This window comes from Schistocerca gregaria, chromosome X (genome assembly GCF_023897955.1).
Source record: "Schistocerca gregaria isolate iqSchGreg1 chromosome X, iqSchGreg1.2, whole genome shotgun sequence".
Lineage (NCBI taxonomy): Eukaryota > Metazoa > Arthropoda > Insecta > Orthoptera > Acrididae > Schistocerca > Schistocerca gregaria.
In genome coordinates, this window is record NC_064931.1 from 815,740,818 (window position 1) to 815,756,403 (window position 15,586).

The 15,586-nt window shown below is 38.4% G+C and overlaps 1 protein-coding gene across 3 annotated transcripts in view; it reads left to right on the forward strand.

The window, feature by feature from the left end:
- The window catches only part of LOC126298586 (protein Daple), a 190,164-nt gene that overhangs the window by 76,036 nt on the left and 98,542 nt on the right, over positions 1–15,586 (forward strand). For 2 of the 3 annotated variants that reach the window (XM_049989957.1, XM_049989959.1), the window contains exons 10-11: positions 4,012–4,193; positions 10,528–10,680. In XM_049989957.1, the coding sequence (XP_049845914.1) occupies positions 4,012–4,193; positions 10,528–10,680 (335 nt within the window). The remainder of the gene's footprint in view (positions 1–4,011; positions 4,194–10,527; positions 10,681–15,586) is intronic. The other variant, XM_049989958.1, reaches the window with a different exon arrangement.

Genomic DNA, 15,586 nt, shown 5'->3' on the forward strand with positions numbered 1-15,586 from the left:
TTGGCTTGGAATTTGTCCTGTTAATACTATACCGATACTCACCAAAGCTCTGCACATTTTCAAACTTGAGGCTTGCTGCTAACAGTTTATCCAAGTTACTATTTTCCTGCCTGGTGAGATTCGTGTAGTTAGCCTTCATTTCTTTCATAGCAAGGCCTCTAGGTTGTGAGGCATCTTTCAGATAATGTATTGTCCTCACTAGTGAAACTCTTTTTTTCTTTTAAAAATTCCTATATGCACAGATCTGAATTTACTTTGTGTCTATGTAACCAGAAATACTAAGATTGAGAATGGCAGCTTCAAGATTGAAAAACATTGTGGACAGTGTGCCCCCAACCCCATCTCCACCACCAACCCCCCCCCCCCCCCCCCCCTCTTCCCTGTATGATTGTGTTACTGATGCTAAACCAATTACCAATTACTTAGTTCTCCATCCACTTGCACTGCAGCATAGGAACTAACCAATATTGCTTGAGTGAATGAAGCATACTTAGAAGGGACTTTAAACAGTAACAAATCAATTAGCATTTCTGCCCTGTCAAGACTATCAATGGCCTGCTTGAAATCTATGTAGAGGGAATGAAGATCAATATTATACTCAAATGCATTTTCATGTATTTGCTTCAGCACAAATATGTGATCTGTTTTTGACCTGTTAGACTGAAAGCCACACTGATTTTCTCCCAGAATCTGTTCTGCTTTTGGATCTAGCCTGTTGTGGATAATACTAGATAGAATTTTATAGATTACATTCAGCACCATAATTCCTTGGTAATTCAAGCAACAAGTCTTGCCTCCTTTCTTATGTATTGATTGAAACAGCTTAAAGTCCGCTCTTCTGGGATTCTTTCGTGATTCCATATCAAGTTAATAAGGTTATGAATTTACTTATGGAGACCAATTCCCTCATTTTTCAACAATTCTGTAGTTATGACATCAATTATTGGGGCTTTGTAATTTTTTAGACAGTGCACTACCTTGCATACTTCCTCTAATGTGTGCTCTCTTTTATCTTTGATCTGTTAGGAAATTTCCCACTTTGTCCTTGCATGCTATTATTTTTGGTTTATATTCTTGAGTTCCTTCTTTAATTTCCATATAAAATTTTCTGCTTTCATTCTTTTGGTGATGGTCCTCCATCTTCTCTATGTTTCTCCTTTCGGCTTCCCTTTTTTTGTCCTCCTGCAGACCCCTGATGCCTCTGTTCTCTTTTGACTATAGAATGCCTGATTTGATCAAATATTGTGTTGGAAGCATTTTGGTCTTTCTTCCTTTTTCTGTTCCACTGCCTCTTCACATTCATCATCATATAACTCTTCAGTTCTAAGTCTCCGTGTTGCCCCCAATATTTCATGTGCTGTTGTGAAACTAGCATTTTAATAGAGTTCCATTCTTTGTCTATACATTCTCCACTGTATTTTGTTTGTAACTCCTTTCTCCGTCTGTTCTGATACTCTTGAAAAGTAGATCTATCTTTCAGTTGTCCATGTTCCATTTTGTTACTCTGGTACTGTTTGTTTTATCAGTCATAGTATGATTCTGCCTCATTTTTGCTCTACTAGGTAAGAAACTGAATCAGAATTAGCTCTTCGGAAAGGGTGCACAGTTTCCATATCAGATGCCCACCTGTACAATACCAGTATATGGTCTGTTCAGTTTGCTTACTTTGGTCCTGGTATTTTCCAGGTCTTTTTGCAAATATTTCTCCTGAGGAACACATACTTTTACTGCCTTTAACTTGTTTGGTACAGCAAACTGGATAACCCTCATACTGTTATTACTAGTTTGATTTCGCAGGCTTACCTTACATAACACACTTCTGAGAGCATCTTTGATGCCCAGTTTGGCAATATAGTCTCCATGGACTATTTTGGCATCGTGTCCAAGTATTTTATCACAAACCTCCTGCAGCTGACCATAGAAACTGTGTACCACATATTCATCTGATTCTGCTGTTGGTACGTATAGATTCATGGAGATCACATAGTGAAATTTCACTTTGATACACAGAGTACATATTCTTTTATTGAAGGGAGTGAAAGCTGTAACAGGTCCACATCTCTCAGGAGACTATAAACCCAACTCCATATTCTCCTTGTCTTTAATCTTTTCTTGAGTAATACAGGGAGAATTTCTGCTTATGGATCTCATCACTTTCTCAACCCCCAAAATGGAGGACCAGGCTTCCATTTTGAGGCTAACTTCCCTTGGGGGAGGGGGGGTTGATGACCCAAGACCCAAGCCTATAGAGCCCCCCACCAACCCTTTAGTGTGGGGCACACTTTTTCTGGCTCCTCTACTACGTTCAATCCACTTGAGTGACACTGTCAGTAGGTATGTTAATGCTGGCATAGGCCAAGCTTTCTGAAAGCAGCCAAGCCTCCCTGTCAGGTACAGAAGGTTACACTATAAGTAAAAAGTGTTGGCTCAATGGTAAATTACCAGATTACGCTTATAAAGGTCTGGGATTTGATCCCTGGTCATTGCTAGGACTTTTATCTGTCATTTATCACTTCTTTCATTTCTAGAATTGTTTGTTAATGTGAAAAATGCCAAATTGCTCCATGATTTGGATGCCACTTAAACTGTAGAGCCCCCTATAACTGGCCGGGTTAGTCAGTTCAGAGGTTGGATGAAGGCAAGGATACACACCACCACTATGAGTACCATACCTAGTAAAGTCCCGTGGCACTGAAATCAACCTTCTGGTTGATTACAGCCTTACCCATTTTTAAGTAAAAATTTAAGGTATTGTCAATGTGAAGTTTGGTTTGGTATTATCATGTTGGGCGTGATATGAAATTGACTTTCTCTGATATTTGAACTGCCTTACGCAGACAGTTATAGGTTAACCAAAAGTTTAATGTAGATGCCAATCCATCATGCAAATTAGCAATTTTCACATAAACAAACATTGCTAAAGGTGGTAGAAGTGATAGATGACAGATAAAAATCGGAGGAATGACCAGGGATCAAACCTGAGACCCCTGGTTCTGTAGTCTGACTCTTTGCCAATGAACCACACTCCTAGTATATGCTATTAATTTAAAATGTTGGGTTTGCCAAGATGGTCTAATAATTTATGTGATGTTTCTTTTCTGTCGTGGTTTTATGAATGTAGTAGTTTTCTTGTAGGTTGAAAGTACAGCTTTTGTTGCTTATCCTTATGATTTCTATGTCTGTGAGTGTGGTTGTAATTTTATGTCAGTGTTGATGTAGTGTTCATCAATAGTTGAGTGATTCATTCTGTACTTCCATCCTCATACATGTTTTTTGTATCTAGTGCCAAATGTTCTACTGGTTTATCCTACATACTATCCACCCACTTCAGGAACATACTTGGTGCAGTAGCTGATGGTAGTTGCAGAATCAATGAAAGTTACAAGATGGTGTCAGGCTTTGTACTGTTATTCACTTGTTTTTGGTGACTGCCAGTTTTGGCCCAGCATACAATGTGTTGCATTCTGACATTATTGTCACCATTGTATGTCTGATAATTTTGTTTAGTGTGTCATTGACTCCCTATGTCTCATTTGCTTTCATTTGCAAAAACAAATGACAGAATAAGCCGAGTGGTGTCTCCTAACACAGTTGGGCTATATTGGTAGTGAGGGAAAACTGTCAGTGTTGGTCAAGTAGCTCCAGTTAGTATCAACTGACCTAGCCTACATCAGCCACCACCCTGAGTATCTTCAGGAAGAACCTTCCATCTCATTGCGAATGCAGCAAAGAAAAACCCTACTAGCAACAAGAGAAAAATCTACCACTATTCTGATGTCAGTAAAGGTAATTTCACTTGCAAAAGGATGAAGATTTGTGTGCAGGGATGTGCAAGCACTTCTTTGGATAATAGAAAAGGTCACTGTTTCCCACAACTAACATTCCATAATGTATTACATAAATACTTTTGTATTTTTGGATTGGATATAGCATTGTGAAATTAATTTTAATGTAACCTAAGCATTGCAAAATGTTGCTTTATGTACTCATTGCTGTGTGGTTGATTTCAAGGTTCAGCAGACAATAGTTTATCAGAACAACTGAGCAGTAGTGCTCAGGCAAGGGCTCTGAAGCTTGAGCTTGAGAACAGGAGGCTCCTATCAACTATAGACAGTTTACGTGAATCATCATTCCATGAAACGAATACAAAAATCTTGGAGATTGAAAAGGAAAAGAAGAGGCTGTCATTGAAGGTATGCAAAATAAATTGAAAACATTTGTTTAATATGCCAGTACCTTGAGATTATTTTCTTTCTGTACAGTTCATATGTAGAATTGTTTCTGTCTAGTAAGAGCTTTGAAATGCCAGTTAATATTTTTGGTAGTATGAATCATATGGGATCATACAAATAAAATACATTTCGTATAACAATACATAGAACTTACATTTTTTGACTGTGATTGGGAGTGTATATATGGCAAAAAGATGGGTAGAGGCAACAGAAATTGGAGGTATATGGCAAAAAGATGGGTGGAGGCAACAGAAATTGGAGGTTTAATTCACACGTTATAAAGTATTAATGACAGTGACTTTCTGGAAGTTAAATTGATTGTACTTCCATTAGAACTTAAATTCACAATTTTCAATGCTGGTGTTTGACAATATGTTCTTCTCTGATTAAGCATTTTATCTCATTTCATTAAATTATGTCTTGAAAAGTGTAAATGATGTGCACACACACATAAGCACACACATTCATTCATTCTCTTACCTGCGCGTGTGCACAAGAATGTATATGGTGGGGGTGGGGACAGAGAGAGAAAGTATTTTAATAGTTGTCATGGGTGGAGTGGATGGGATGCTGTGGTAGAGCCTAGAGGTACACATTGTATTCTTGGATAAGTTAGTTGTTATATTAGTGGAAGTAATGCTAATATTACTAGGATGTGACCAACATAATAAATCTGAGAAATTACTTGAAAGTATCAGAAAATAAACTTGGTTAAGGAAGAATCCAATTTTAGAAGGGAGTAGAATGGGGAAATAAATGGGCTTGAACTTACACTTGGCCAGAAATTGATAGTGATCAAATAGCATGAAAGTATTTCCATTGGGAGCTTCATCTAAAGGAGAACAGATTGCTGAAAAGGCTGTTATGACTGGATTTAGCTGTATCACTGAAGAAGCAGCAGGATGTCAGTGAGATACAGGCACTATAGACAATTTGTTTACAATGATGTTAAAGGCTTAACTTGGGCAATATGCAAGTTTAACGGGGGTTGAAGGTATAACAAACTGAGAAGTTGTGTGAATGATTTTTGAGAAACGAACTGAAAGTTTAAAGACTGTGAGTGGGCAGTGGTATTCCAGTAGTGAAACATATTAGACATGTGGCATTGTATAAAATGTTATAAAAATATTTTTCATTTCATTAATTAGATTAAGTCCTTATTTATGTACCAAATATCATCTTTTGTGATTTATGCATGTATTAACCACCTACTGTTTATTCCTCTGTTATGAAGTTAGTAACAGCATACGGTTAATTTGATAATTGTGATCAAATTCCTTCTCATCAAGTTGAACTAATATAAAGCTCTCTGGTTTTCAGCCAAATTAGTTCATTGAAATGGTGCAATGTTTCAAAGAGTCTCACTTTCATCATATCACCTTCACCAGAATATGATAGAAGTGACCACTCATTGAAGCATCAGGCCATTTCAGTGAACTCACTTGCCTGTACTAAGAGGTTTATATTAGCTTGATTAATCATGTTTTGAGGCGATGGACACTGTGTACTTAAAGAAGATAATGCAAGTCCATTTTGAATGTGAGAGATATTATTAGCTACTCTTGGAAACTGTTTCAGGTATTGACCATAAACAGGAACAGTTGAGGGAGAATTTGTCTTCTGCTGAACCATCAGCTGGGATGCTAGATCAGTTTCAGTAGGACTGTTATATAAACAAAACAAATTGTTCTCTGTGTATATTAGGTGTTGTTGAGCCCACTGCTTGTCAAGTATGAACCATTGTTGTAAGCGTACTAACCTGTGATCACTGGATTGCACATGGTGTCTCATAAGGGGAAATTCATTGAACTGGTGTAAACTGGTTTTATGATAAATTCTCAAATAATGTACTCAGCAGAGCATTTAATTACTTTGCACATTTATTGACAATCATAACAACATGATGACCAGTTTCAGATCTTGTGTAGTATATTAATCACAGGCAGACTCATATAACAACCTCCAAATCAGCCTGACAGTGGCTAAATATTTACAGGCCACTTTTGGATATGGTTCTTGACAGATAAACCTCATAAAGTTGCTGGCGAATTACACAGTCAGTGGACTCAGTAGGATTTCTGATAATTGATAATACCACATAGAAATGTATGAAGTGGACACTGAGGAATTAACACTCTAATTGCAGCAGATGATAACATTGAAGTACTGCAAGGTTGATGTTTAAGTGTGAACCACACTTTAACCTAAGATTTTTGCAAAGATACAATGTGACTTCATATTGTTGACACAGTGAATGCTAGCCTGTGACTGACTATGTTTGGGTGGGAAATAAAGACTGGTGTAATGATATTTTGTGATTTTGTAAATTACAGATCTGTTTATAAAATTATAGTGTGAAAATGCAAATGCTGTATAGGTTTCAACAAGAACTTGCTTTAACTAAAATATGGCTCATTGACAAAGGAAAACAGATTACAGATCTATTTTTATGCCTCCTCTGTGAATTACCAATTTAGAAGTACATTTAAAATTATGTTAATTTATACAAATTCTTAGTTATGGAATTAACTGAAAAATGAAGTGTTTTATCTGGTTTAGAAAAATAAGGGTGATAAATATATTGGTCCAATCCTGTCATCTAATGTACAGTGGCTCAGCTGGCAAAATTAAATTTGGGTGTGACTGATCTTTACTTACATATAGCTTTTAAGTGAATTACTTTTGGAAAACTGAAACAGGTTAGCAGAAAGAATGAATCAACAACTTTCTGATAAGTGGTGTCAATTCTCTCACAACTGTTGATTAGTTCAAACAGCATGCTGTAGTAATAATTTAAGTTATCAATTACTCTTTATTAGCATGGTTTTAAACAAAACTAATTATGCTAGTGTAATTGGTGTACAGAAAACGACCACCTGAATAATAAATTAACGAGAAAAATTATATACATAGTATTTTGGCAGTTTCGAATGTATATAGTATACACATTGTATGTTCAGTCAGACACATTTGAAATATATGGGAAAAAATTGCCGGCCGCAGTGGCGAAGCGGTTCTAGGTGCTTCAGTCTGGAACCGCGCAACCACTACAGTCGCAGGTTTGAATCCTGCCTCGGGCATGGATGTGTGTGATGTCCTTAGGTTAGTTAGGTTTAGGTAGTTCTAAGTTCTAGGGGACTGATAACCTCAGATGTTAAGTCCCTTAGTACTCAGAGCCATTTGAACCATTTTTTGGGAAAGAATTAGTTATTTGGTAGGAGTAAAATAATAGCAGTGGAAATAGTTTCAGCTTGCTATGTTTTAATGTATTGATGACTGTGTTGTAAATTTCTTCAGTATCCTGTTTTCATTTGATATTTCTGTGAGCCTTTGTGTACTGTTAGATTTGCCATATTTTACAAGTTTTTGTGTAATACCGTAATTTGTTATTTTCACACAGTCAGCAATCTACTGCAACACTAGCTCTTATATTTGTGACGGCTGGGTAATGTGGCCATTCTCTTTTATTCAAAAGGAGTCATTGTTTCCATCTAGCTATTAAGTTTTATTGTAGTGTTTCTGGCTGATTTTGAAAGACATGTATTTTTCAAGCTAGCCTCTCGAAGTGCATTAATAGATTGTACATCATGATCTCATCACTGTGTCCAACAGAAATTGTGTATAGATATACTACACAGTCCAGTCACATCAATCTGACTACCTATCAGAAAAGTGAATAACCACCTTTTGCACTGCAGATGTACAGAAAAAAAGTCAAAGAGGTTCTGGAAGGTACTGACAGATGCAGAGACATGCCGTCTCCAGTGCTGGCCACTACTCTTCAAACCGTGCCCATACACTGCGAGTTGTGGGACATTTTGCATTGTGCTGCCGGTAGATGCCATTGTGCCAAGGAAAAACGAACTGTATGTAAGAGTAGACACGGTCCTCAAGGATAGATGCGTACCTGTGTGATCCATCGCATATTCCAGAGTGACGAGATAGCCCAGGGAATGCTACAGAAACATTCCTCAGACCCTAACGTTCCCTCCTCCAGCATGGACCCTTCCGACAGTTGTTGCTGGGCCATATACAACAACAACCATGTTTCTGATGGTGCATACAGTGTTTGTGACCTGAAAAGGCCACCTGTTGCCACTTGGTGGATGTCCAGTTGCGATATTGGTGTGCAAATTGCAACCTTTGTTGCCGATGAACAACAGCCACCATGGGAGTGGGAACCGGGCACCTGCTGCCGAGGCCCATACACAGCAAAGTTTGCTGAACACTCATTGAGGAGATACTGTCGGTTCCCCGTAGGTATATCTGGGTGGTTAGTTGCTCAACAGTTGCACGTCTGTTCACATGTACACATCTCTGCAGTCCGCATTCACCCCTGACATCTATGGCCCATGGTGCACAACAGTTGCTTCGCTGCCAGTTTTGGATAGCACTGTTTAGCTATACACAGTCTGCTTTAACCGGTGTGGCATGCGAACAGTTCATGAACATTGCTGTTCCGCAAATGCTTCCAACTTTGGCCTGGAAGCCAATGAGTGAGCCATTTTGGACATCAGATAAATCACTCTGTTCCCGCATTACAACAGTGACTGCACTGTTTTCTGCCCCCCCCCTCCCCTTCCCCTGCCCCCGCCCCCTGCATTTACATGCTTTATATACCTTCCACTGCAAGTGCTGCCACCTGCTGTCTATGAGTGATTATTGCACTTTGACATCAAACATAGTCAGTGGTCACATTAATGTGACTGGGCCACGTATATTTTGTGAGAGATGACAATACACAATACGTTAACACCTTAAAAAAGTGCCTCATTTGGAACAGACTGATAGCACATGGCAGTAAAGACAGTACATCCATATATGGGCAGTGACTTCTTTTAAACAATTCTTGTCGCTGTGGAACCATTTTTCTAGAAAACCTTCTGGTTTATGATTATGTGGTCTCTATAACTTACTTGAACTAAATACTGGGTTCCAGAATGAGATTTTCACTCCGCTGCAGAGTGAAAATCTCATTCTGGAAACATCCCCCAGGCTGTGGCTAAGCCATGTCTCCCCAATATCTTTTCTTTCAGGAGTGCTAATTCTGCAAGATTCGCAGGAGAGCTTCTGTTAAGTTTGGAAGATAGGAGACGAGGTACTGGCAGAAGTAAAGCTGTGAGGACGAGGCGTGAGTCGTGCTTGGGTAGCTCAGTTGGTAGAGCACTTGCCCACGAAAGGCAAAGGTCCTGAGTTTGAGTCTCAGTCCGGCACACAGTTTTAATGTGCCAGGAAGTTTCATATCAGTGCAGACTCCGCTGCAGAGTGAAAATCTCATTCTGGAAACATCCCCCAGGCTGTGGATAAGCCATGTCTCCGCAATATCCTTTCTTTCAGGAGTGCTAGTTCTGCGAGGTTCGCAGGAGAGCTTCTGTAAAGTTTGGAAGGTAGGAGACGAGGTACTGGCAGAAGTAAAGCTGTGGGACGGGGAGTAAGTCGTGCTTGGGTAGCTCAGTTGGTAGAGCACTTGCCCGCGAAAGGGAAAGGTCCTGCGTTCTATCGGTCCGGCACACAGTTTTAATCTGCCAGAAAGTTTTAAATACTGGGTTGGTTGCAGACATTCAGATCAATTTCATACTTGTGTCCCCTCCTGTCTGGCAGGGAGTGCTTCTCTTGTAAGCCTCATTGTCTGCAGAATGCTGAACAGTTGCATAGGTCAAAGAAAAAGGTATTGACTGAACAAGCAATGGAATTTTTATTGGTGTGTAGCCATGCTACATTGAAACAGTGGAACAAATAACATCCAGTCAGTAGAGCACTTGCCCGCAAAAGGCCAAGGTCTCAAGTTTGAGTCACAGTCTTGCACTAATTTTTAATGTGCTAGACAGTTTCAGACCAATGCACACTCCATTGCAGAGTGAAAATTCATTCTGGAAACATCCAAGTGGTCTGATTTGACAGTGTTTACACTCTGACCTTGCTGTTTAAATTCTTTTATTTGTACATCAGAGCCCTCAAAATTCAGTTCTGTTTTAGTACTGCTAAATGTGTACTGAAGAATTTGTTGTACGTATTCCACCTGTATTCACAACATCCATAGGACACACATTTTTTTCATGCAGAAATATTCATGATTGTGGCCATTTCCATGTGTAAATGAGATATTATTTGGTTGCATATCTGGTTTACTAAGTTTCTAATAATAATAGCTATATTGTGTCAACATTTCTGAAAATACTAAGTAAACTTCCTTTATCAGGAAGTTGATCTACGCTGATGTAAGCGTTCCTCGTGGTTTGGTCTGTTCTGTCAGAATTACAGAATTTTTAAAAGTCAGCCGTTTCACTTTCCTTAGGTGGAGCAATATCAGGAGACATGTAAAAGACTTAACCAACAAACTTCTGATCTGGAAAAACTTTTTAAAGAATCACTTGCTGAAAATAAAGAACTGCAGGATGTAATTAGTTCATTAAAACAAGCTGCAGATAAAAATGGACGGGAGATACAGGTATGCTACATTTTATTTTTGTTAAGTTGCATTATTTTATGATTTGATTTTTTTCTTCATTTACTTTATTTTTTACACCACAGATAATAAATTCACGGGCTTCTATGTTTGCATTTCCCTTTATTGACCAAAAATATGAGTCCTGGCTTCAACAAAATGTACATGGCTTCAAGCATGTACAGTTAGTACAGGTAGTTTCAAGCAAAACAGTTCCTGTAAAACATGTATCTGACTTAGAGTAACAATTGAATTGTGTGCAATGGAAAGCTCTCAAAATAGTTTGAGAGAATAAAAACTACTTTTGATGGATTTAATAATCAAGAAAATAGTTGAACAATTTTAACATTTTAAATTAGAATCTCAGAATTTTGATCAACATGCAGTGTGCTTCTCAGTGCAGTTCTCTTCACAATGGTGATCTTGGCATTCTTTTCTTGATGCTTGCGGTAATGAGCTATATATGTCCGTGGTCACAACCAATCACTTAATTTTTTTAGTTAGTTTGTTTTTAATTGCTATATGTGTCTGCAACATGTTTATAAGTATGAAAAAATGTAAACCGAAAGCAAATGTGACTGTTTGTGGCCAAATCTACAGTGTGATGCTAGCAACCATCTCATATTTTGCATTAATTTTTGCTCATTAGACTTTCTCAGCCATGGCAATGTAAATATGTAACTCAATGGGAGCCAGAGCAGTGTCCTGCAAATACAACTGTCAAAGTTTCCCATCATTCGGTGAAACTTTATTTCATGGCCAGAATATGCAGCAACACCATCATGATGAAAGACCATGCTTACTCCTAAAGCCAGTAAGAATAAAACTTCACTTTACTGAAAGGTTGTGAGCTTAATCCTTGCAAGATGATTCAGTAAAACATCAATCCCAATTGACTGACTATTAATCATATCACACCACAGACAGGTGGTATGAACTTGCGTCTCAGCAATGGCTGTGCAATGAACTCTGATGTGACTGAAGGGTGTCACTGATGCCAGCAGGAATGAAACAAGTATTGCGTGTAAGCAGTTAGTGGAAGAACGTTTGTGAATATATTGCACTTATTTGTGAATCAAGAGACATTCTGTCTATAACAAAGACAATATCTGATTAAAAAAATAGTAAAAAACTTGTGGAGACCATCACATTTAAATGTTTAGGGTAATACTAACTAAGAGATGCCCTGCTACAATTATAACAGGCTAGGAGAGCCTTTACAAAAATATACTGAAGATATTCTGTTAACTTAAGTGTAAACGTTAGGAAGAAATCTGATGCTGTTGTTGTGAAACCCTGTCAATTAAATTTAAAGTACAGGTGGAGGAAGACTCTGCAATAATTTTGTGCCTCCATCATATATTGCACATAGGACACAATGGGAATAAAATAAGAGAGATTAGGTTGCATACCGAGACATATAGTGTGTGTTTTCCCGTGCTCCATACTCAAGTGGAGTTGGACAGAAAGACATTACTCATTAATATAAGACTGAAGTGTCTCCACCATGGGTCATACAGTAGCTAATGGAGTATATATGTAAATGTAGATGACATGTTAATAACGCCCACAGAATTCTCTTTGGTCTCATCAGCGAATAATGTTCCACACACTTGAAACTGTCCTATACTTGATGCTCAATTTGTTTCTTATGATACTCAGAAGAAATTTGTTTGCTTAAGACTGTATCAGTTTCACAAAAATTTGTTAAGAATATGAGTAAATGTCCATGCATCTGGTAAGGGGATTGTATGTGGTATTCTTTACATACAGCAAAAGTTCTTTTGTTTTGACACTCATTAAAGGTTTGTTGTGAGAGCATAAACATGTGCATCATGTGTAAACATATGCAGCATTGTGAAAAACATCAGGAACAGAAAAGAATGAAACATTTAAGTCAAAAGTCAGATTCTGGATTACCATTAATCTTTTGACCTGTGCATTTATTGTAACTTTGCAAATCTGCTACACACACACACACACACACACACACACACACACACACACACACACACACACACAAATATTTTTTGCTTGAAGTTTTCTGTACTACCACCTTTTTAGATATTTACCATCCTTTCTTAAAAGATCCTGCATACTCTGTAAATGACCATTAGCTTAGTCTGTCAGCTTCAGAGGTGATACCTAATAGGTGTTGCAGTCATTGCTTTCTGCCTACCATTCATCTACCTGCCATACCAGGTAAGCTGTGTGGAAAACTTTTTTTGTACTTGCATAAGAAATCTCTGCTGTTACTGTGTACAGTTAAATACTGAAAAATGTAGTGCCCATCTGTGATGGGCATTTCTCTGTATAAGTATAAATATATTTTAGGTTATAATTCACTGCTGCTTACAGCCAGAAACACACTCCAGTAATTTTATTGGATTGAAGATAATGCTTCTATGTGTCAAACGACAAAGTAGGTAACTGATGGAAATTGTAGCTTTTATAACCTGTAATGTTGGAAGAAATCACTCTTCCAGCATAAAATATGAAAATTCAACCAGCATCCTAGATCAAAGGAGATTCAATATAACAAGATGAGAAGGCAAAATGTGGTTAAATACTAACAGCAAATGATAGTTTGAAGTGTTAGATGATATACATCTATATGACAACTATGAAATTCACACTTAACTGCCTGGCAGGGGATTCATTGAATCACTTTTGTGCTGTTTCTCTACTGTTTTAGCCTCCAAGAGTGTGCGGGAAAACCACACACTTAAATCTTTCTGTGAGAGTTCTGTTTCTCTTATATTATTACAAATTACATTTCTCTGTATATAGGTGGGTGGCAACAGAATATTTTTGCATCTGTAGGAGAAAGTTGATGATTGAAATTTCATGAAAAGATCTCGCTGTTGTTTTAAAGATTGTCACCACAGGTGTCATATCTTCAATTCTCCCTCCCTCCCTCCCTCCCTCTCTCCCTCCCTCCCTCCCTCCCTCCCTCCCTCTCCCTCTCCCTCTCCCTCTCCCTCCCCCCTCTCTTCTATTTCCTGATAGTACAAAGTGAGCTACCCTTTGAACTTTTTTGGTGCTCTCCAGCAGTCCTATCTGGTAAGGATCCCATACAGCCCATAATAGTCTAGCAGAGGACAGGCAGTCTCTTTAGTGGATTTATTTCATCTTCTAAGTGTTCTGACAATAAAATGCAGTCTCTGGTTCTCCTCGCCTATAACATTACATCTACATCTACATCCCTACTCCACAAGCCACCTGATGGTGTGTGGCGGAGGGTACCTTGAGTACCTCTATCGGTTCTCCCTTCTACTCCAGTCTCGTATTATTCGTGGAAATAAGGATTGTCGATATGCCTCTGTATGGGCTCTAATCTCTCTGATTTTATCCTCATGGTCTCTTTGTGAGATATACCTAGGAGGGGGCAATATACTGCTTGATTCCTCGGTGAAGGTATGTTCTCAGAACTTCAACAAAAGCCTGTACCGAGCTTCTCTCCTGCAGAGTCTTCCACTGAAGTTTATCTATCATCTCTGTAATGCTTTCGCGATTACTAAATGATCCTGTAATGAAGCACGCTGCTCTCTGTTGGATCTTCTCTATCTCTTCTTGTCTACATTGAGATTCAATTGCCATTCCCTGCACTATGCGTCAATTCGCTGCAGATCCTCCTGCATTTCAGTACAATTTTCCATTGTTACAACCTCTCGATATACCACAGCATCATCCGCAAAAAGCCTCAATGAACATCCGATGTTATCCACAAGATCATTTATGTATATTGTGAATAGCAACAGTCCTACAACACTCCCCTGCGGCACACCTGAAATCACACTTACTTCGGAAGACTTCTCTCCATTGAGAATGACATGCTACATTTTGTTATCTAGGAACTCTTCAATCCAATCACACAATTGGTCTGATAGTTCATATGCTCTTACTTTGTTCATTAAACGACTGTGGGGAACTGTATCGAATGCCTTGCGGAAGTCAAGAAACACGGCATCTACCTGGGAACCCGTGTTTATAGCCCTCTGAGTCTCGTGGACGAATAGCGTGACCTGGGTTTCACACGATCGTCTTTTTCGAAACCCATGCTGATTCCTACAGACTAGATTTCTAGTCTCCAGAAAAGTCATTATACTCGAACATAATATGTGTTCCAAAAGTCTACAACTGATCAACATTAGAGATATAGGTCTATAGTTGTGCACATCTGTTCAACATCCCTTCTTGAAAACGAGGATGACCTGTGCCCTTTTCCAATCCTTTGGAATGCTACGCTCTTCTAGAGACCTACGGTACACCTTCCAGTTTAAGTTATTTGTACTGTAATCCCTGGGTATTTAGTCGAATTGATAGCGTTTAGATTTGTGTCATTTATTGTGTAACCAAAATTTAACAGATTCCTTTTAGTGCTCATGTGATGGCCTCACACTTTTCGTTATGTAGGGTCAATTACCACTTTTCACACCATACAGATATCTTGACTTAATCATTTTAATATTGGTTTTAATCTTCTGATGACTTTACTAGGTGGTAAATGACAGTATCATCTTCAAACAGTCTAAGAGGCCTGCTCATATTGTTTCCTAAATCTGTTATATAGATGAGCAACAGAAAATGGCGTATAATACTTTCTTGGAGAATGCCAGGTATCACTTCTGTTTTACTTGTTGACTTTCCATCAGTTACTACAAACTGCAACCTTTCTGACAGGATATCACAAATCCAGTTGCACAACAGATATGATAGAGAATAGTATGAAGGAAGAGGCAAATATTAATATTGTGAAAATGGTGGCTAAAAGGAGGAGGTTTAGGGAAAAAAACAAAGTAAACCTTAACAGGAGCAATTAGTATAAACTGAAACTATTATACGTCCGTATGGCATAGAAAGTTAAACAGTAGTTATGTGCATCAGATTATATATGACATGAATTTCC